At 35.0% G+C, this 18,653-nt stretch overlaps 1 protein-coding gene and 1 long non-coding RNA gene across 4 annotated transcripts; one reads left to right on the top strand and one right to left on the bottom strand.

Annotated features, from left to right (window-relative positions):
* Window positions 1-3,293: 3,293 nt before the first annotated feature.
* Window positions 3,294-15,674, top strand: LOC120486677 (uncharacterized). Of its 3 annotated transcripts, XR_005624251.2 has the most exons (5): window positions 3,294-3,360; window positions 3,485-3,596; window positions 5,327-5,443; window positions 14,055-14,168; window positions 15,536-15,674. It is a non-coding gene; the product is annotated as an uncharacterized LOC120486677 (long non-coding RNA). The 3 variants fall into 3 exon arrangements; XR_016146975.1 differs by lacking the exon at window positions 15,536-15,674 and adding an exon at window positions 15,173-15,262 and having other exon boundaries at window positions 3,300-3,596; XR_016146972.1 differs by having other exon boundaries at window positions 3,302-3,596.
* Window positions 10,948-17,335, bottom strand: LOC120486596 (SLAM family member 5). Its single transcript, XM_039682732.2, has 6 exons — window positions 17,195-17,335; window positions 16,264-16,581; window positions 15,749-16,033; window positions 15,504-15,641; window positions 14,030-14,106; window positions 10,948-11,061 (listed from the first exon to the last, which is right to left on the bottom strand). The coding sequence occupies exons 1-6, from the start codon at window positions 17,232-17,234 to the stop codon at window positions 11,008-11,010; spliced, it is 912 nt and encodes a 303-aa protein (XP_039538666.2). The 5' UTR covers window positions 17,235-17,335; the 3' UTR covers window positions 10,948-11,007.
* Between the last annotated feature and the right edge of the window lie 1,318 nt (window positions 17,336-18,653).

Raw genomic sequence — 18,653 nt, 5'->3', positions numbered from 1 at the left:
AAAACACATAGCAAGTATAATTTATTCTGTTGCAATATATTAGAGCCCGACCGATAAATGATTTTGAAGGCCGATACCGAAACAAATATTTTTGGGTTTTAAAATCTGATATTCCGATATATCGGCCGATATTAATTTTATTTTTTTCAGAAACGTGCAATACAACATTAACAGATTTCACTATCATTAGTTATTTGAAGTTATTTATTAGTTTTAACTAAAATAATATGCTAATGCATTTTAAAAAGAAACTTGTTTCTTTTATTGTCACAACAAACAGACTGATGAGAGTTGCATTAGCTAGCTTTGTGGTTAGCTAGTCTATGATGAGCCATAATTTAGCAATGGATAACATCATACTGCAAATTGTACATTGTACATTTTCATATAACAGGCCAAGGAGTGATGATATGTCTCATTGCTATAACTGTCAGGCGCTATTAAAGAAATACTTCAGTCACATTGTCAAAATTTAAAAGGACAGTCAGTCAACACTGAAACAACATAACGCAACTATTACTAGCTAATTCCGCTTCACTCTCGGCTTTTTAACAGCAGCAAAACTGGACATGATAGTCCCAAATTTTGTCATGCTTATTTGAGTTAAGAGAAATGATGGGGATGTTCTTTTAATTACTATTGGTCTTTGTCAGGTGACGTCACACTCGCGTTTCACAAAGCGCATTATGGGCGTAGCCGCCAGGTATTCTGTTGTTGAAGAATAGTTTTTTTCATTCTTTTTTTTCAAAATAAACATGACATTATCATCATCATGAATACAGCAACCCTATCTTTGCTGTTATACTAACTTTACAGGATACAGTAACTTGGTGAAATGTCCGGGGGCTGTGTGTGTATGTGCAGTGCTCCTGCAGTTTTGCGACTTATTTACTTGTTATCTCTACTCTCGTAATCTTTACAAACCCACGTGTCTGACAAAGACCGATTCAAGCAATGTCTCGTGACCAACTCAACGAGTGTTGTCAACAGGGACGGTGTAGAGTGCCCTCTGGTGGACAAACTATACAACTCCAACTCTCATGACATTGTTCAAGCGTGTTTTGTCCGTTTTTATTTTATTTTTGAAATATTCATTTATCGGCCATTATAACTGCCGATACCGATAGTTTGGAAAATGCATAATATCGGCTGATAATATCAGCCTGCCGATATATCGGGGTGGCTCTAGAATATATTACCCAATCTCTCTAGTGTTAATGCTGTTATATTCTCTCTAGTGTTAATGCTGTTATATCTTGAGTGTTAATCAATCTGCAGCACATGTATAAAGGCAGCGAGGTATGCTAGTAGATGGTAGTAACACTTATTGCTATATAGTTCTAAGTTATCTGAGCTATGTATGAATTGACAGAATACTTGTTATGGAAATGCAGGAGGATATGTTTACAAAACAGGAGCATATTATATATTATATAGTGGTATACAAAACAATCATGTGGTAAATTTGGATTAACACTTTTGGATAGTATGCTAGTAGCCTATACGCTAGTATGTTTCAAGTGTACGATTATAATAGGGACATAGTGTCAGACGTTTACTAAAAAGTTTTATTATAATAAAGTGTAAGAACTGTAATTCATTTGATCCACTTTATTTGCTTAAAAAATTAATTTGCTACAAAAAAAAAATTATCGATCATAAACTTTTATTTATTTTTATATATTTATTTTTGTGTTATTTTTAAAATAATACATTGTGCAGTTTCCAACATTGCGGCTGTTTTAACATAAAAAACCCATTCACGTTTTGCCAGGGGAAGTACAAATTTACAAAAAGATTATTCAATTGTTTACACACATTCACAGTTTTTGTTGCCTTTTGATTAAGTGAATACTTAATCGTGTTGACATATTGCTTGACCTCATTGTTAAAAGCAATAAAAGATGTTTTGGAATGCGTAAACTTACATTTATGAATGTAAAATTTTGCCAAAACAATAATCAGATTAATGAAAGTTTCATTCTTATTTCCTTTGATAATAAAAGCCAAAAAGAACATCCTTCCATAACAACTTCATTTCAACAACAACAAATCATTCTCATTTTTTCTGCAATAAAATAACAAATGTCAGACCGGAAACTTTGGACAAAAGGGCAGTGCCAAAACAAATGTGTAACTGTTTCAATACTCATAGAACAGAAAGTGCACATTACATCTATGTTTTTTTCGGGGTTTTTTTTATTATTTTTTTTTTTTACATTTTTTTTTAACAATAAGATCATTAGATGTGTAAAACTTATGAATTATTTTAAATGGTATTTCTCTAATTTTGTTGGTCAGCAAATATCAGTTGGGTAAGAGCATTGTTACAAGAAAAACAGATCTTACCAACTGAAGTGTCAGTCAGTGATAACAAAGTTAGTAGTTGTGTGTCCAAACTTGAGCTCTAATGCAAACACCAGAAGAAATTGCTCCAAAGACTTTGGCATAATCTCCAGGAGACACAGGAATTTTGTATTCTTCTAGAAACTCATTATAAGAGTAAAGACAATCATCCTTGTTAAATAATTGGTCACCAAAAATAATGTGATTACCGATAATCAATAAATAAAGATTTAAATAAATTATTTTTGTTGTTCCATTTGTAATATTTGTTGGGTGAAAAGTTGTGTTTGAAAATAAGAGACCATGAAAGGAAGGCCTGGCGGTGAAAGGCTGTCATTTTTATTGGAACTTTACCAATATTATAATTACAGGTTAAGAAATAGCTCAACCCACCCAGTTTTGACAGCATATGACATGGTATGACATTCCAAATAGAATTAGGGTTTTTAAAGAAATGTTTCAACCAATTTACTTTGAAAGTATTTATTAAGAGTACATAAATCAATAAAGTTTAATCCACACTTTTCATAGTCATTTGTTAGAACAGACTTCTTTACATGATGACCGTAAACAACTAAGAAATTGAATTGATGAAATTGTATAATCGTTTAGTGACACTTCGGATGAGTTGAGTCCCTCTGTTTTCTTTCTTTCTTTCTTTCTTTATTTTTTAGTGTTTTGAGCTCCTTCAGTCTATTTGTTCTCCTTTGTCATGTGAACAGTGAAGAGGACGTCTTTTTGGATGATGTGAGGGAGGTGTGAATCTTGGTTTGTAATACAATAAGATTTATATTGTACATTTTGAGAATGTCATATGTTCTTTCTTTGTTAGATTTTTATTGTAATAAGAAAAAGTTCAATAAAAAACAAAAACAAAAAACGCACAGGGTGCCGCCATGTTCGCGTGACGTCAATAGCACGTCATCAACGTATTGGTATTGTGGACTTCCGCGTGAGTTTTGAATTTTGGACCCGAGCCAAATATCTGGAGACCACAATACCAGAGACTTGAAGGTGAACTTATAAACGACCACATAAACGCACAGAGCACTACTAAAACCATAAGAAAACTTTGCAAGCAAATATTAGCTTTTTGTATTAATTTCTCAAATAAAGTAATTTTCCCACTTCATTTAAGGATTAATAACACGACAGACTTGCACGTTCAGCCGTGTTTTGTTTCCTGGATCGTTTTCCTCAGGAAGCGGTTTATGAAGAGCAGGAGAAGATCTTCATCATCTGGTTATAAGGTGAGATTTTCTCAGTATTTTGGGGTTCATCGCTTTGTCCTCTCGAGTGGTAAAGCTGTTCAACGGTTGAACAAAACACCCGATTGTTGATGGCATAATGAATGTTTTTTATTTAAAGGATCGACGTACTGAATTGGGATGAATAGCCTTGTTTGCACCCTTTCTTGTTTTGGGGTAGTGTGACATTGTGGGTAAATCAATTGGGGCAATTTGCGGAAGAATGAATGTATTACTATGTTTGTTATTTGGACTGCAAATGACCACGGAAGCACTTATAACCGCAACGTAAAAAAAATCTAGCATTTGGAGATTAAAGTCGTACATTTCGACATTAAAGTCGAAATATTTCGAGAATAGAGTCAAAACATTACGATAAAGTCTTCCATAGAAGTGTAGCATTCATAACAGTGCGTCCACTGGCTCAGAGCGCGTGCGCGCACGTGTGTGATCCTCCCTAGTATACGCACATCCTTTACGTGTGTGATCCTCCCTAGTATACGCACATCCTTTATATTATATATATATATATATATATATATATATATATATATATATATATATATATATATATATATATATATATATATATAAGCTATATTTCTTCTTAAGAATGCATAACATCACTGTATTAATTTATAAAGTATCATTATTGCGCGAAATTTGTGTCAATAATCGTCAAGCTTATCGGAGCTGTATGAACGGACAGAATATTTGATATGCAAATGCAGAAGGGTATGTTTACAAACATACATTACTAAAAAAATAAAATAAAGTAGCCTAGGATTCTATACAAAACAATGTGGTAAATTTGGATAAACACAGCTAGCATACGCGTTTCAAGTGTACAATTATCAACAGGGACATCGTGTTGGACGTTTACTAAAAGGTTTTTTGTTTTTTAAATATAACTATAACTCATTTGATCCACTTCATTTGCTTATGGAATATTTTTATTGACTGTAAACCCACAGGGTGCCGCCATGTTCCCGTGACGCTATCACGTTTTTTTTTATTTATTTATTTTTTTTATATATATGTTTTTATTGAACACAAAGCACAGGGAATACAACAACTACAAAAATAGATCAAATGAAAAAAAAAAAAACATTATGCACAAAGACAACGTAAGCAAGGCAGTACAAAAGGGACAATGGACAACAAAAAAAGATCACAAAACAAGCACCTAAATTCAGGAGGTTATTTACAAAGAAACCATAATTTCTTTGAGCAATAAGGTAGTTTTAGCAGCTTTCTTATTAGCTGATAAACAAAGAGAGTCATAAAATAATTTTAAATCAACACAAAAAAGTTTAAGGTTGGGCTTAGATTCAGTTACTTTACATTTATGAAGATGAAATTCACCACATAAAGTAAGCAGCTTTAATCTGTCATCCATCTCCTTTGACCCCGAGTCCCAAGTCAAAAACAACACATTAACAACCTCAAAAGTAAAAAGTTGGTAATAAACAGAAAAAATAAGCCAGACTGTGACGCTATCACGTCATCAATGTATTATAGACTTCCGCGTGAGTTTTAAATTTTGGATCTGAGCCATATATCTGGAGACCACAGACAGAGACTGGAGGGTGTTTTAACCTCTAAATGACCACATAAACACCCAGAGCACCGTAATCGCATCAGGTAGCTACTAAAAACCATAACAAAACTTTGCAAACAAATATTTGCTAATTGTATTTCTCAAATAAAGTAATGTTCCTATTTCATTTAAGGATTGATAACAGGACTGCACGTTCAGTCGTGTTTTGTTTTCCTGGATCGTTTTCATCGGGAAGCGGTTTATGAAGAGCAGGAGCAGACCATCATCTCTGGACTCCATCAGGGATACGGTAATGTTTTGTGTTGCATCTTTAAACATGTTGGGGTTCATGATCTTGATGTTTCTTCTCTTGAGAGCTAAAGCTGTTCAACTGTTGACAAAACACGCAATTATTGATGACATAATGACTATAATATTTTTTATTTATTTATTTTCCCCTATTGGGATGAATAACCTTTTAATTGTGGAGTTTACACCCTTTTTTTGGGGTGGTGTGACATTTTGAGTAAATCCATTGGGGCAATTTATGGAAAAATGAATGTATAGATGGTTCTATATTACAATTTTAAGCAAACACCCCCCCCCCCCCCCCCCAAAAAAAAAAAAACAAAAACACTCATTTATTTATTTTTATTTTTTACGCACTTAGTGTCGCCAAATAGCTAGGCCTACTTATTTTATCTACTGGTGGGCCTGTATATACTTGCCTAACTTTAGCCTGGGAAAACCCAGACAACTTCTGGCAAATTTAGATTTGCTCCGAAAGTCTGACATTTAGCCTGCATACAGTATCTCACAAAAGTAAGTACATCCCTCACGTTTCTTTTTGATTGTGAATGCCAGTATTCACACCGGCGTGGTGACCGACAGCCTCACATTCTCCTCAAACATTGTGTTCATCCACTGATAATTTGATAATTACGTGAATAACTGCAATTGCAGATTTCAAACAGGGATGGCGACACCCTGTTAGATGTTGTAACTTCACCATTATGTGGGCAAAAGCTATTTTTTTCATTCATAGTATTATTATAGTTTCAAAGTCACAGATTTAAAACATCTTAACAGAAACTTGTGTCTGAGAAGTTGTAAAATAAAGTGAGTGATCAGTCACATGGTATTATGAGTCACACACACTACACACACTCAAAGGCAAAATACTGTAACAAATGTGAAAAATGGCATTAAAGTTAAAAAAAAATTGGCACTTTATTATGCTACATTTGATTTTCTAAATTTGAAAATTACAACGATAACAACAGTAAATCATACATTGTATTTATTTAAAAAAAATACACTTAGACATAGACGGGTATGATGTTTGCGTTTGACTTTTCCTGCTTGAGATGGAAAGTTTGGAAACACAGACGAGACGGATCACGTTACTTATGATATGAAAGAGTCTAAGCTTTTATAGTACCGGTATATGACATTTTCATATTTTGCAGTAATGTGTGTGATGTGATGATGGTTTTTTTTATACATCAGCATTGATGTGTATTTCGTGGGAAAGAAGTCACCCTTAAACCACGTACCATTTACACATCAAGATAAACCAGATGTCCATTTATAGACTCATGCTGACCCTCTTTGTACGCCCAACACATCAAACCACAACTCTGTAGTGAAGTCATTATAAATTTTTTCAGGTTTTATTTTTGACTCGCACACTGAGCTGGTCGAGCCTCAAACTGCCAGGTGCCTCTAAAAGAAGGACCTTTTTACAGAATACTTGAATCTGTAGTACAAATATCTTAATTTCTGTGCCTACAAATGTTAAGCCATTAAGCTATTTTTTTGTCTGAAAACTGATGATAGACCTTAAAGCTTATCTTTCGTTGATAAAAGATTTATTACTGATTCTCAATACAAATTTCATTTTTAAATGTACATTAAAGTCACAATAATTACAGAGATGCAGTTCTTTGGGAGCAACATTTATCTTTGATACTCTTTCTATGGCATTTATTGTGAACCGAGACTAACGCATATCCACTGGAGGCAAGTTGTAGAGAAGAGAACCCAAGGGCAGTGTATTTAGAAACATAAGATCAAAACAGAAAATGAAAGCGTAGCGTGGCATGAACTGAGAACAAAACATTAAAAACAAGTTTGTTTCCCTTGTTTGGCTAAGCTTCAGCTTCATGTTAAAGGGTTAGTTCACCCAAAAATGAAAATTAAGTCATTAATTACTCACCCCCATGCTGTTCCAACCCCGTAAGACCTTCGTTCATCTTCGGAACACAAATAAAGATAATTTTGATTGAATCTGAGAGCTGGATCAGTCCTACATAGACTGCCTAAGGGACTGGCTCTTGACGGCCCATAAAGTCTTTAAAGAAAAGGTTTAAATGCTCCATGTGCCTACAGCGGCTCAATTATAAGTTTATCAAGCGACGAGACTACTTTTTGTGCGAAAAAACATAAATAACGGCTTTATTCCACTATTCCATTACTTCCTTATGGGCGCATGCGCGAGAACTGAGATGAGGACGTTCTCATTCGTCTACTTCTTGTTACCGGCTGCTCACCGCTTAGGAGTTTTATCGCCCCCTACCGTATAAAATGATGATCCATATATAAGGCGCTCCGGATTATAAGGCACACTGTCGTTTTTTGAGAAGATTAAAGGCTTTTAAGTGCACCTTATAGTGCGGAAAATACGCTAATTGAAAAGCGTATGTACAGCGCGCATCTTCCTCTGCTTGTAAACAGAAAGTTTTGCGCTTCCAGCTATATCAGCACATCATCTTATACGGTAGGTGGCGGTAATACTCCTAAGCGGTGAGCAGCCGGTAACAAGAAGTAGACGAATGAGAACGTCCTCATCTCAGTTCTCGCGCATGCGCCCATAAGGAAGTAATGGAATAGTGGAATAAAGCCGTTATTTATGTTTTTTTCGCACAAAAAGTAGTCTCGTCGCTTGATAAACTTATAATTGAGCCGCTGTAGGCACATGGAATATTTAAACCTTTTCTTTAATGACTTTATGGGCCGTCAAGAGCCAGTCCCTTAGGCAGTCTATGTAGGACTGATCCAGCTCTCAGATTCAATCAAAAATATCTTTATTTGTGTTCCGAAGATGAACGAAGGTCTTACGGGGTTGGAACAGCATGGGGGTGAGTAATTAATGACTTAATTTTCATTTTTGGGTGAACTAACCCTTTAACATGAAGCTGAAGCTTAGCCAAACAATGGTTACAGGGAAACAAACTTGACAAAGACACATGGCAAACATGGGGGCTTAAATATACAAGATTAATGACTAGACAAGGGAGACCTGTGAGCAAAGAACCAATGACAACGACACATCAGACAAGGGAACAAACATGGCAGGATCACATGACTAACAGGGAATCGGATGACAAAGGCATGAAACATGACTGACATGAAACAAAACCAAAAGAAGACAGATTTTTTTTACAGGAACATGAAACAAAACCAAGTCTCTAGACAATATGTTACAGAACAAGTCCTGAACTTGAGAGGATCTTTTCATAACCTTTCAAAATAAAATTCAAAATGGACTAAAAATGTAATACCTTACAAGTACAAGTGTAGAAAAACAAGGACATACACAAAAATGGTCTCTCCCTTTTTAGGGTTAATTTGGCGTGTTATTTACTTGGGCAGTGTGAGAGTGTCTGATAGAGCTTGAAAGTGTGTGTCACACAAAATGCGTGAGAGTTGACATCTCTGAGTTGTGAGGTGTTGCGAATATGGCCGCAGAGTAAACGGGGGACTTTAACCACAAAACCGTTTGCTCAGTGCTAGCGTTGTTTGAGCTTTTAATGTATATTGTTCAGTATGCATGTCTAGTATTTTCTGTTGGCGATTTAAAATCAGAACCTGCAATGCTTGATTGGTGAATGTATCACTTATTTGCATTGGTACTTTTACCAATTAACAATTGGGTTAACAATAAAGGGTCAATTTCTAAGGAGCAAAGTTTCCCAGTTGATAAGGTCTGTTTGTCCCAGATGTTGTAACTACACTATTATGTGGGCCAAAGCATCTTTATACTTTGACAGTCATTTATTCAGTCACAGATTTAAAACGTTTTACAAAAGAGAGTGAGTATAGAGTTTTTTTTAGCCAAAAAAACTAACCACTGAACATTTATTTGATAATATAAACATTACAACAGTGTCAATGTCTGAGAGTCATTTTAAGAATAAATACAGTCAAAAACATGATATGATGTTTATATAAAAAGGTGCATTATCAAGAAAATATGTTATTAGAAATGACATCATCTTGTGCTAGAGCTGAATTTACAGATTCTATGATCACTTCATTTTAGTATTTTAAGGTTGATGTTTTCATGCAACACGTCCGTGTTCTCATGTAGTGAAAATATCGTGGAGCAATGTTTTATATATGAAACAAAGTCTCAGCTTTCATAGAATATGATATAATCATATTTTTTCTGTAATATCGTTGCAGTAATTTTTGTTAGACATCAGCATTTATTAGCTCAGTATTTCGTGGTAAAGCTGTTCCGTGTAAAGCAGAAGTCAAACGGAACATTGTATGTGAAGGAATGGAAAAACACTCTTAAACCACACGCTATAGAAACATGAAAACGCACACATAAACAAACTGACATTAACCACAGATGTCCAGTTATAGACGTATCCTTGCGCAGAACTTGTTTGTCTACCCAACAGATCAAACCACAAGTCTGTGCAGATGGGAATAAATCAGACCACTGCCGGTTTTAGTTGTGACACACATTCCGAGCTACTAGAGCCTCAAACTGACAGGGGCCCTTAAAAACAAATGAATTCAAGGACATTTTTTCAGAACAACAGTAAAATTACAGTACTCGTATTTGTATTAATTTATTTGCTTTCAAACGTTAAACCAGCTTTTGTTTTGTAAGGACACCACTGGGAGACCTTACAGCTTCTCTTTTGTTGACAAAAGATTTATAACGGATTCTCATGACTTTTTTAATTTTTTAAGTTTAAAGTTAAAGTTTTAAGTTAAACTTTTTTAAGTTTTGGTGTGTGTTACATTTTTAAATGTACATTATCAAAGTCACAACACTTACAGAGATGCAGTTCTTTTGAAAAAAAAAAAATATTCTTTACCGGGTTGATACTGTTTGTACGGCATTTACTGTAAACCGAGACACTCTTGAGTCACTGAAAATAATGGATCCTGAGCTGCTTGTGTGTAAATGAACACAGTGCATCGGACTGTATTTATAATTACATTGCAGATACTAAGCCAGCATTATCACAACCATGCATAGCTAGAATTAATATGCTTGCCAAAGTTCATTTTAAACCACAAGTCCCTGTAGTAGAAAGCTTCTAGCACATCTCTGAATCACACTTCAAACCCCCCAGAGAGGTTCTGCATTATGTCTGATGGGGTTTTCTGATAATGCTCGGGTCACAACTAGCAAACTGAAATATATCTTTCAGAATTAAGGCCTGTTCACACCAAGAATGCTAACTTGTTTATTCTAAGCACGAGCTTGTCTGCCGCATTTAAATGCTCGAGCTCGTTACAGAAGGATGGATTCTGATTTATCGTTCATCAGCTGGATAAAATCGTTCTATGATTCCAACAATATTGTTCCTCTGTGCCATTATTGTTATAGCTGTGGTGTGAACTCTGCTATTATGTAGGCCTGATATTGAGAACGATTTATTAGAACTTTATCTATACCGTTATCTTTATAGTTATCGTCCTTGGTGTGAACGGGGCTTTATAGCTAATTTCTGTTGCTACATGTGGTGATTCTCACAAACCTAAAACTCAAGCACAGACTCAGGAACTCAGCCGAAGGTTAGTGAAGCGATCTCACAGCTGGATCTGGTGCAGTAAACTGAAGTTTGATCATCTCCTCACGGCGATACCCGCATACACCACGTCATTCTCCTCTTGAATGTTCTGCATAGAAAACACAGTACACAGATTTCATTATACAGTCTTGGCTTGATGTCTATGTCTCGCTGGGGGAGGCATTGGCGTTGAAGGTTCACACTCTGCTGACTGAAGCGCTACATGAATGACGCGCATCCGTACGGCTGCGGGACAGGCCAGGGCTGCTCTGCACACAATTGTGTCGCATGCTTATCAGGCCGATCTGTTGAAAGACCAGTGTCAAACTACAGACTTTGCTCTCCGTGCCACTAAACAAACTGCGGTATCTCTGAACCTGGCAGACATCTGGGGAAAAGAGAGAAACTATCCTCGATGCGCCGGTTTCAGCACTTTTTGGTCCAACAGGTTTCCTACAAACTATACAAAACTATAAGCTTCCTAAAATACAACTATGAGATCAGTGAAGACTAAATACTTTGCTGACCTCATCAAAAGAAATTGTCAATCCAATAACTATTTTTAAAAGAATACATGCAGTCGTGAACCAGTTATAGGATACGTCTATAACTGGACATCTGTGGTTAATGTCAGTTTGTGTATGTGTGTGTTTTCATGTTTCTATAGCGTGTGGTTTAAGAGTGTTTTTCCATTCTATCACATACAATGTTCAGTTTGACTTCTGCTTTACACGGAACAGCTTTACCACGAAATACTGAGGTGAAGCTTATCCAGGCACTGCACAATATTTTGTATTGCTCGGTATTGCTCGGTCGATCCAGTTTGTCATCACGAGGTAGGCATCTATGTTATTTAGATATGCATGTATACACTCCAAAAAATAATGTGTTGGCTTTACTTAACTTTTTTTGTAAACAGGTTCCACCGGTTCCACATAACTGGGTTTCGCTAAACAAACATAATGTGTTCATGTAACTTCAACATCATGGAAGTCATTTTAAGCCATCCAATCAAACTGAGTGTTAAATGAACACTGAAGCAGTGCTAAAGTTAATGAGATAATGAAGTGAATAATTAGTGATGATTGAGCATTATTGAAGACACCTGATGATAACAAGCAGAATCACTGAAGGAGAAAACCGTAATTTAAAGTCACCATTATGGAGATCAGTGTTTGTTTTAGTTTGGGCTCTTGACCCTTATATTATTAACTTTATATTTTGTCTGGCTGCTGTGTCTGAGCTATAACAGCCAGATAATCAACTAGAAAATGTGATCTGATGGTGCTGGTTGTGCTTTAACATAATCATTATATCACAGTCATTTGACCTGAATCACTGAACTCATTTAGAATCAAATTTCTGAGTTAAGTTTATCTTATGGATTATAGCAGCACTGCCATTTGTAGAACATACCATTTTTTAGCCCTTTCTAAAAATCCAAATGATCAAATAAAAAACTTTTAAAAAACCTCAAAAAACATTTGTTTTCATGCACACACAGACTTCAATATTTATCGTATGAATCTCAGCAATGGTGACAAACAGATCACCTCTGAACATAAGCTCATTATTTATTCATGCAGCAATGCATGATGGGAGCCATGAATGAGTTTTGATTGGTGGGACCCAGAATGCACTGCAACATGCTTTATAATTGTCACCACTGTTGAGATTCACAGGCTGCTTCTTGATGTCTGTGTGTGCCGACATAAACTAGTTTATTTTTTATTGATTCGATCATTTGAATTCCATTGAAAGGCTAAAAATGGTATGCTTTACAACAGCAGTCCGGCTATAAGGTAAACTTAACAGTGGCTCATGTAGGTTGTCTACAAACGAGAAGGTTGGGGGTTTAATCCCCAGTTCCACCTCACCAAGTTTCGTGACAAATGGTGACCTGAAATTCAGGTTTTCTCCTTCAGTGATTCTGCTTGGTAACATCAGGTGTCTTCAATAATGCTCAATCATCACTCAAATTAATTACTTAATTATCTCATTAACTTTAACACTGCTTCAGTGTTTATTTAACATTCAAAAATGACTTCAGATGTTGAAGTTACATGAACAAATTATGTTTGTTTAACGAAACCAAGTTATGTTGAAACGGTGGAACCTGTTTACATAAAAAAAAAGTTAAGTAAAGCCAACACATCATTTTTTTTAATTAATGCGCGAATCGGTGGGCGGGGCTAAACCGGCCGTGTTGAAATAGGCGTTGATCTTCTTCTGCGGGGTAGTGTTTTATCCTCTTTGACGTCATAGTTCCCCACTTTGAAAAATGAGTTGTTTGCTGATCCTGGTGTCAATAAAAATTGAACCTTGCTGGTTCAAGCCTCTAGGGGGCTTTGGCCTGTCTTATTTGGACCAAAGCTGCTTCAGTCCAAATTTTGCCCCTTTTTTTTGTTTCTGATGCACAACAGAAATGATAAGTTAAGCGGTGGTGACACTACATTTTCGTTCCATTGACTTCTTTCCATACGCATATGAATGTGGGACACTTAAAAACTTAAACGCAAGCTCATGAGAAAATCTGCTTGGTGAATTTGTATCACATACACTTGATGTTTCACAGCATGACCGCTTAGCTGAATTAAAATAATGCAAATGTGAAGTTTACTTTCGCATGCTTCTGTCACAGGTGACGATGAAATTTTCACACATGGCCGATGACTCACACTGACACAATACACAAGTAGAAGGGTTCACGACTGCATGTATTCTTTTAAAAATAGTTATTGGATTGACAATTTCTTTTGATGAGGTCAGCAAAGTATTTAGTCTTCACTGATCTCATAGTTGTATTTTAGGAAGCTTATAGTTTTGTATAGTTTGTAGGAAACCTGTTTTTAGCTTTCTTTTATGCCCTTATTGCTTGCCTACAAGCCAGTCTAAGCTTCCGTGTCACGAGTGATATTCGGTATGAGTCAGTCTTTTGTTTCTCACAATAAATGCAAACATTTTTTTCAAATAATGTTCAGAAATTACATTTCAGACATAAAAGCACATATCTATATCTGACTCACTGCTGAAATACACAGACATGCTCAAGATAAATTAGAAATAATCGAACTTACCAATTTATGTGCTTTTCTTTTGCAGAATGTTGGATCAGCGTAAATGATCTCTCCATCACCAGTCTCAACTGTTTCATCTATAATAATAGATGCATTAAATCAACTAAATAAAATCCCTAGCAGAGCATGCATTTATCAGGTATAGTTAGAAAATACATTTTGCAGAGACACTTGCAGATAATTTGTTAATCAAAACGAAGTGTTTAAAGCAATTTGCATTTTTTTTTCTGTGAAACAAATATTAGTAATCATTGAAGCTCAACAAGTAAAACAACATCCATAGAAGAGTTAGTTTAAAAACTAAGGACTGCATCTTTACATGCCATAAAGTGTGGAAAATGTTTATTCATTATTAAACTGATGCCGATTTAAATTTGTTTTTTGGATTTTCAATGTGTTTTAGTTTCGGAAATGCATGACCTGCTTTTTGTGTGATTGAGATGAGTAAACGGTTATGAGAATAACTGAGATTAAATGATATCTGACCATATGCACAGAAAAACTTCCACAATAATATAAGCCGGCTGGAAAACTTCTGGTCAAATGTCACTTGTTGGTATCTTTGATCTACCTCATGTCCCGAGGTAGCTTTAACAGCATCATTAATTTAATTACTTACTTTATAATCAAAATATAGTATCCTACATAGTCAGGCCTTAATTTAGGTATTCAAACATAAGACGACATAAAAGACGTACTTCATATTGACTATTAATTTTTAAACCTAGTTATTTTATAATGTTTAATATGTACTTAAAAGTGAAACGTGTGAAAAGATATTATAGGAAATTGCTAATATGAGCTAATAAATGCTCCTGTTCCTCATCTACTGGTTATACTGTAGTGTTAATTAATGTCTTTTTTTTATTTTCTATCAAATATTGGATTTCTACATCTTGAAACGTTCTGTTTTACAAATGTAGACAATCGCAGAAGGATGAACAAATAATTTTTTGGTCATTACAAAAATAACAATTGAACAACGTATCCAATCACAGACACTTTGTTTCCTGTTCCATTGGCAAGTCTTTATTGCAATCAATTTATTTGTTTATTTGCAAATTAGGTGAGTGTGATAACTGCATTAAAATATAAATACAACATTAAAAATTCAGTCATTAATTGTTTTTTGTCGATGTACAGAATGACAGCTAACAGTTCACCGTAAATGCCCATGCTGGCTTATTGAAAACCAAGAATATCAGAGCAGGTGCATATTAGAGCTTCCAATCAAAATATATATATAGATATAGATAGATAGATAGATAGATAGATAGATAGATAGATAGATAGATAGATAGATAGATAGATAGATAGATAGATAGATAGATAGATAGATAGATAGATAGATAGATAGATAGATAGATAGATAGATAGATAGATAGATAGATAGATAGATAGATAGATAGATAGAGAGAGTTTATTTCTGAAGTATGGTTTTTGGTGCAACACTTGTCAAAAGAGATATTTTTACCTTCTCTGTCAATTTTTCTGAGTCGCCTGTAGATGCAGAAGATCACGACGACGACTGTAAATACAATCATCAGAGATCCAGCAGAGATCAACACTATCAGAGACACTGGCGAGTGTGAAAAAGAGTGTGTGTCCGGTGCTGTAATGATACAGAAAGAAGTGAATGTATCAGTGTGATCTACACCAGAAGACAGATATCAGGTCAGTAAACACACACACACATATATCTGATGAGTGGTGGTGTACCTGCACATGTGTGTCTGCAGAGTGTGTTGATGTCCAGATGTGTGGTCTGGTTGCTGATGGGATTGTTCAGCACACAGCTGTAGGTGTTTTTATCCTGACATTCCACCTCCAGAGGTAGAGAGAGACTGATGCTGAGATCACACACACTGATGCTGGACAATACACTCATTCCTGCGTACCAGGACAGAGTCGCATCACACACACGCAACACTGATGATGAACACACCACTGAACATGATGAAGAGCAGTGTGAAGAGTTACTGATGACAGGAACAGGCAGACGAGCTGAGAAACGAGAGAGGAAAAAAAACTGAATAAATCAAATCAATCTATGTTTCATTCAATGTGTTTTACGTGCTTAGGGTAATCTCAAATTATAAAATTTCAGTATATCAAAAATAAAGCTGATAAAGTTTTCTTTTTAAATGCATGTTCTGATAGTGTGCGGGAGTTCCTCGTTTGCAGTGTATCAAAAATAATATTATTTAAGGACAGGACAAATGATCTCTACTCACCATAGACAGAAACACTGAATGATTTTGATGATCGTTTCGCTCCCCTTATCTCTAGTCTATAATCTCCAGTGTGTTCAGTTGTGGTGTTCATGATGGTCAGAGATCCAGTTTGATCGTCCAGCTTCAGTCTGTCTCTGAATCTCCCATCAGGACCATCATCATATGTGGAGAATATTCCAGCAGATCTACTGATTTGAGCTATCAGAGACTTTTCAGCTCCATATTTCCACAGTATATCATCATCTTCATGTATTTTATCATCAGTGTTTAGAGTAACAGAATCTCCCTCCATCACTGACACTGAATCACCAAACACACCTGATGAATATAAAGATGTTACACAGATTCAACTTCTGATCAGCTGTAGTTTGAAACCTTTAAATGTGATTTGAAGAACAGCAATACACAGACAGACAAGAATTTTTTTTAATAAAATTGAAGGTCATATACATCATGTGTGTGTGAACCAAATATTTTTTTCCATGGTGTCTTTATCTGCTTGTAGAGTAAAATGAATGTGTGAAACTGTACTTTCACGCTGTAATTGACTTGTATAAGTTAATTCTACTGTTCACTTTAAATATTTTTGTTTTATGAGCAATCAAGCTCACTGAATCTCACTTATGTTTTCTTGCTTTTTGACCAAAGATTCATTTTGTAGCCGTTTTCTGAGCTTCCCAATCAATTTAGAAATGTGTATTACTTTTCAGTGACTTCTATATTATCTATATGTCCATGTATTTTCGAGGCCTGGACATAAAACTATAAAAATCCCCAGATTCCTGTTGGTTCAGCCCAATGGAGAACAGAATGCAAAGTAGCCTAGACTGGACCATAATGTCTCATAAAAATAGTGTAATTTAAACAGGTGCAGTATCTTATTGCTCTTAAACGGAATAAAATTAAGCTGTAAAATGCTTTTATAACTTACCAGTCAGATGCCAACAGCACAAAACAAACACATGTAACATTTTCTTTAAGTGCCCAAACTAATAAGACTATTCACCAAAAACACGCAAACTGTTCATCTGTGTGGATCCTCCCCCAACAGAGTTCGCCCCTCCCATAGTACACACACACACACACACACTCTCTCTCTCTCTCTCTCTCTCCCCCCTCTCTCTCTCTCTCTCCCTCTGAACACGATTTAAAATGCCCAATATATGGTTAACATTTTAAAACAGCTTGAAGATTTTAAATTAATAATATAAAAGATACAATCCTTATTTTTACAATGTAACGTTGATGTTTTTGCAAGGTAACTGTCTGGCTCTGTTAAATACATGAAAGTATAAGAATATAATTTGGTATAAAACAAACAAAAAAAGAACAAAAACAAATTTGTTGTACTAATTTGATAAATACTTATTGTGCTTGACCAATTAAAGTTGATCTACCATCACACACATTATCAGTAAGTATACTCTATGACAGCAATTCTGCTTCTGAGTCAAACTGAAACCTTTGATTTCTTCAGAAATGTGGTTTGGTGTGTTTAGTGAACAAACAGCTTGTGCATTTAGTGCATATGGTTTGTAAATGAAGGGCTTTTTATATCCTGCAACACTCTTATTGAGGTTTCAAAAAGTGTTTTTTTTTTTTTTTTTTTTTACAGTGATACAACATTTGTTCCTAAAGAACCTTTTAGTGAACACTTAATTAACCTTGTTTTTCTTAGTGTGAAAAAAACATGAATATTTTAAAGAACCCTTTTCACTATAGGCTAAAAAACATTTTGTCCAATGAAAAGGTACCATGAATGTTAAAGGTTCTTCATTTAAATGGTGCTTGTGTAATTTATTTATTTATTATTACATCATCAGAATACACAAATATATATATAGCTAACAATAAAATATTAAATATGATCAATGCTGCCAGCTTGTGTTGTAAAATTTACAAACAAGATTAAAAATATATATAGGCATATAAGAAAATTGTTACCTGTGATCCATCTATCTTCTTAATTCTCCTATTTTTTCTACTTCTTCTCCTCACTTTCCTTAGAAATTGGATTCAAGAGCCGAATGTTTTTTTAATTGTTCGTTTGCGCCACATGACAAAGTTATATCAGGAAGTCGTGTTGTCCTGGGAATAACGTTAACTGACATAAATTGTAAATGTATAAAACACCTCCGTAGAAATGTGTATAGGCTATGTATTTAAATAATCTCCTAAACAAAACAAATCATATTAATTAACTAGGCCTACTAGTTAAAGCGAATTTAGATATTTTTTCTCGCAAAAAAAACGAAACTAACGCTTTTAGTTGAATAAGCAATACATTAAAAGAATGCTAATAATATTTAGCCTATACACAATATGTTTTGCAAACTGAACAAAGTAACAACGTTTTTTTTGTAAGCCTGTTGTGTGTTTGTTTGTTTGAA

This window comes from Pimephales promelas, chromosome 2 (assembly GCF_988280905.1).
Source record: "Pimephales promelas chromosome 2, fPimPro1.hap1.1, whole genome shotgun sequence".
Classification (NCBI taxonomy): domain Eukaryota; kingdom Metazoa; phylum Chordata; class Actinopteri; order Cypriniformes; family Leuciscidae; genus Pimephales; species Pimephales promelas.
Note: the sequence above shows the minus strand (reverse complement) of the source record. Positions and strands in the feature narration are given on the sequence as shown.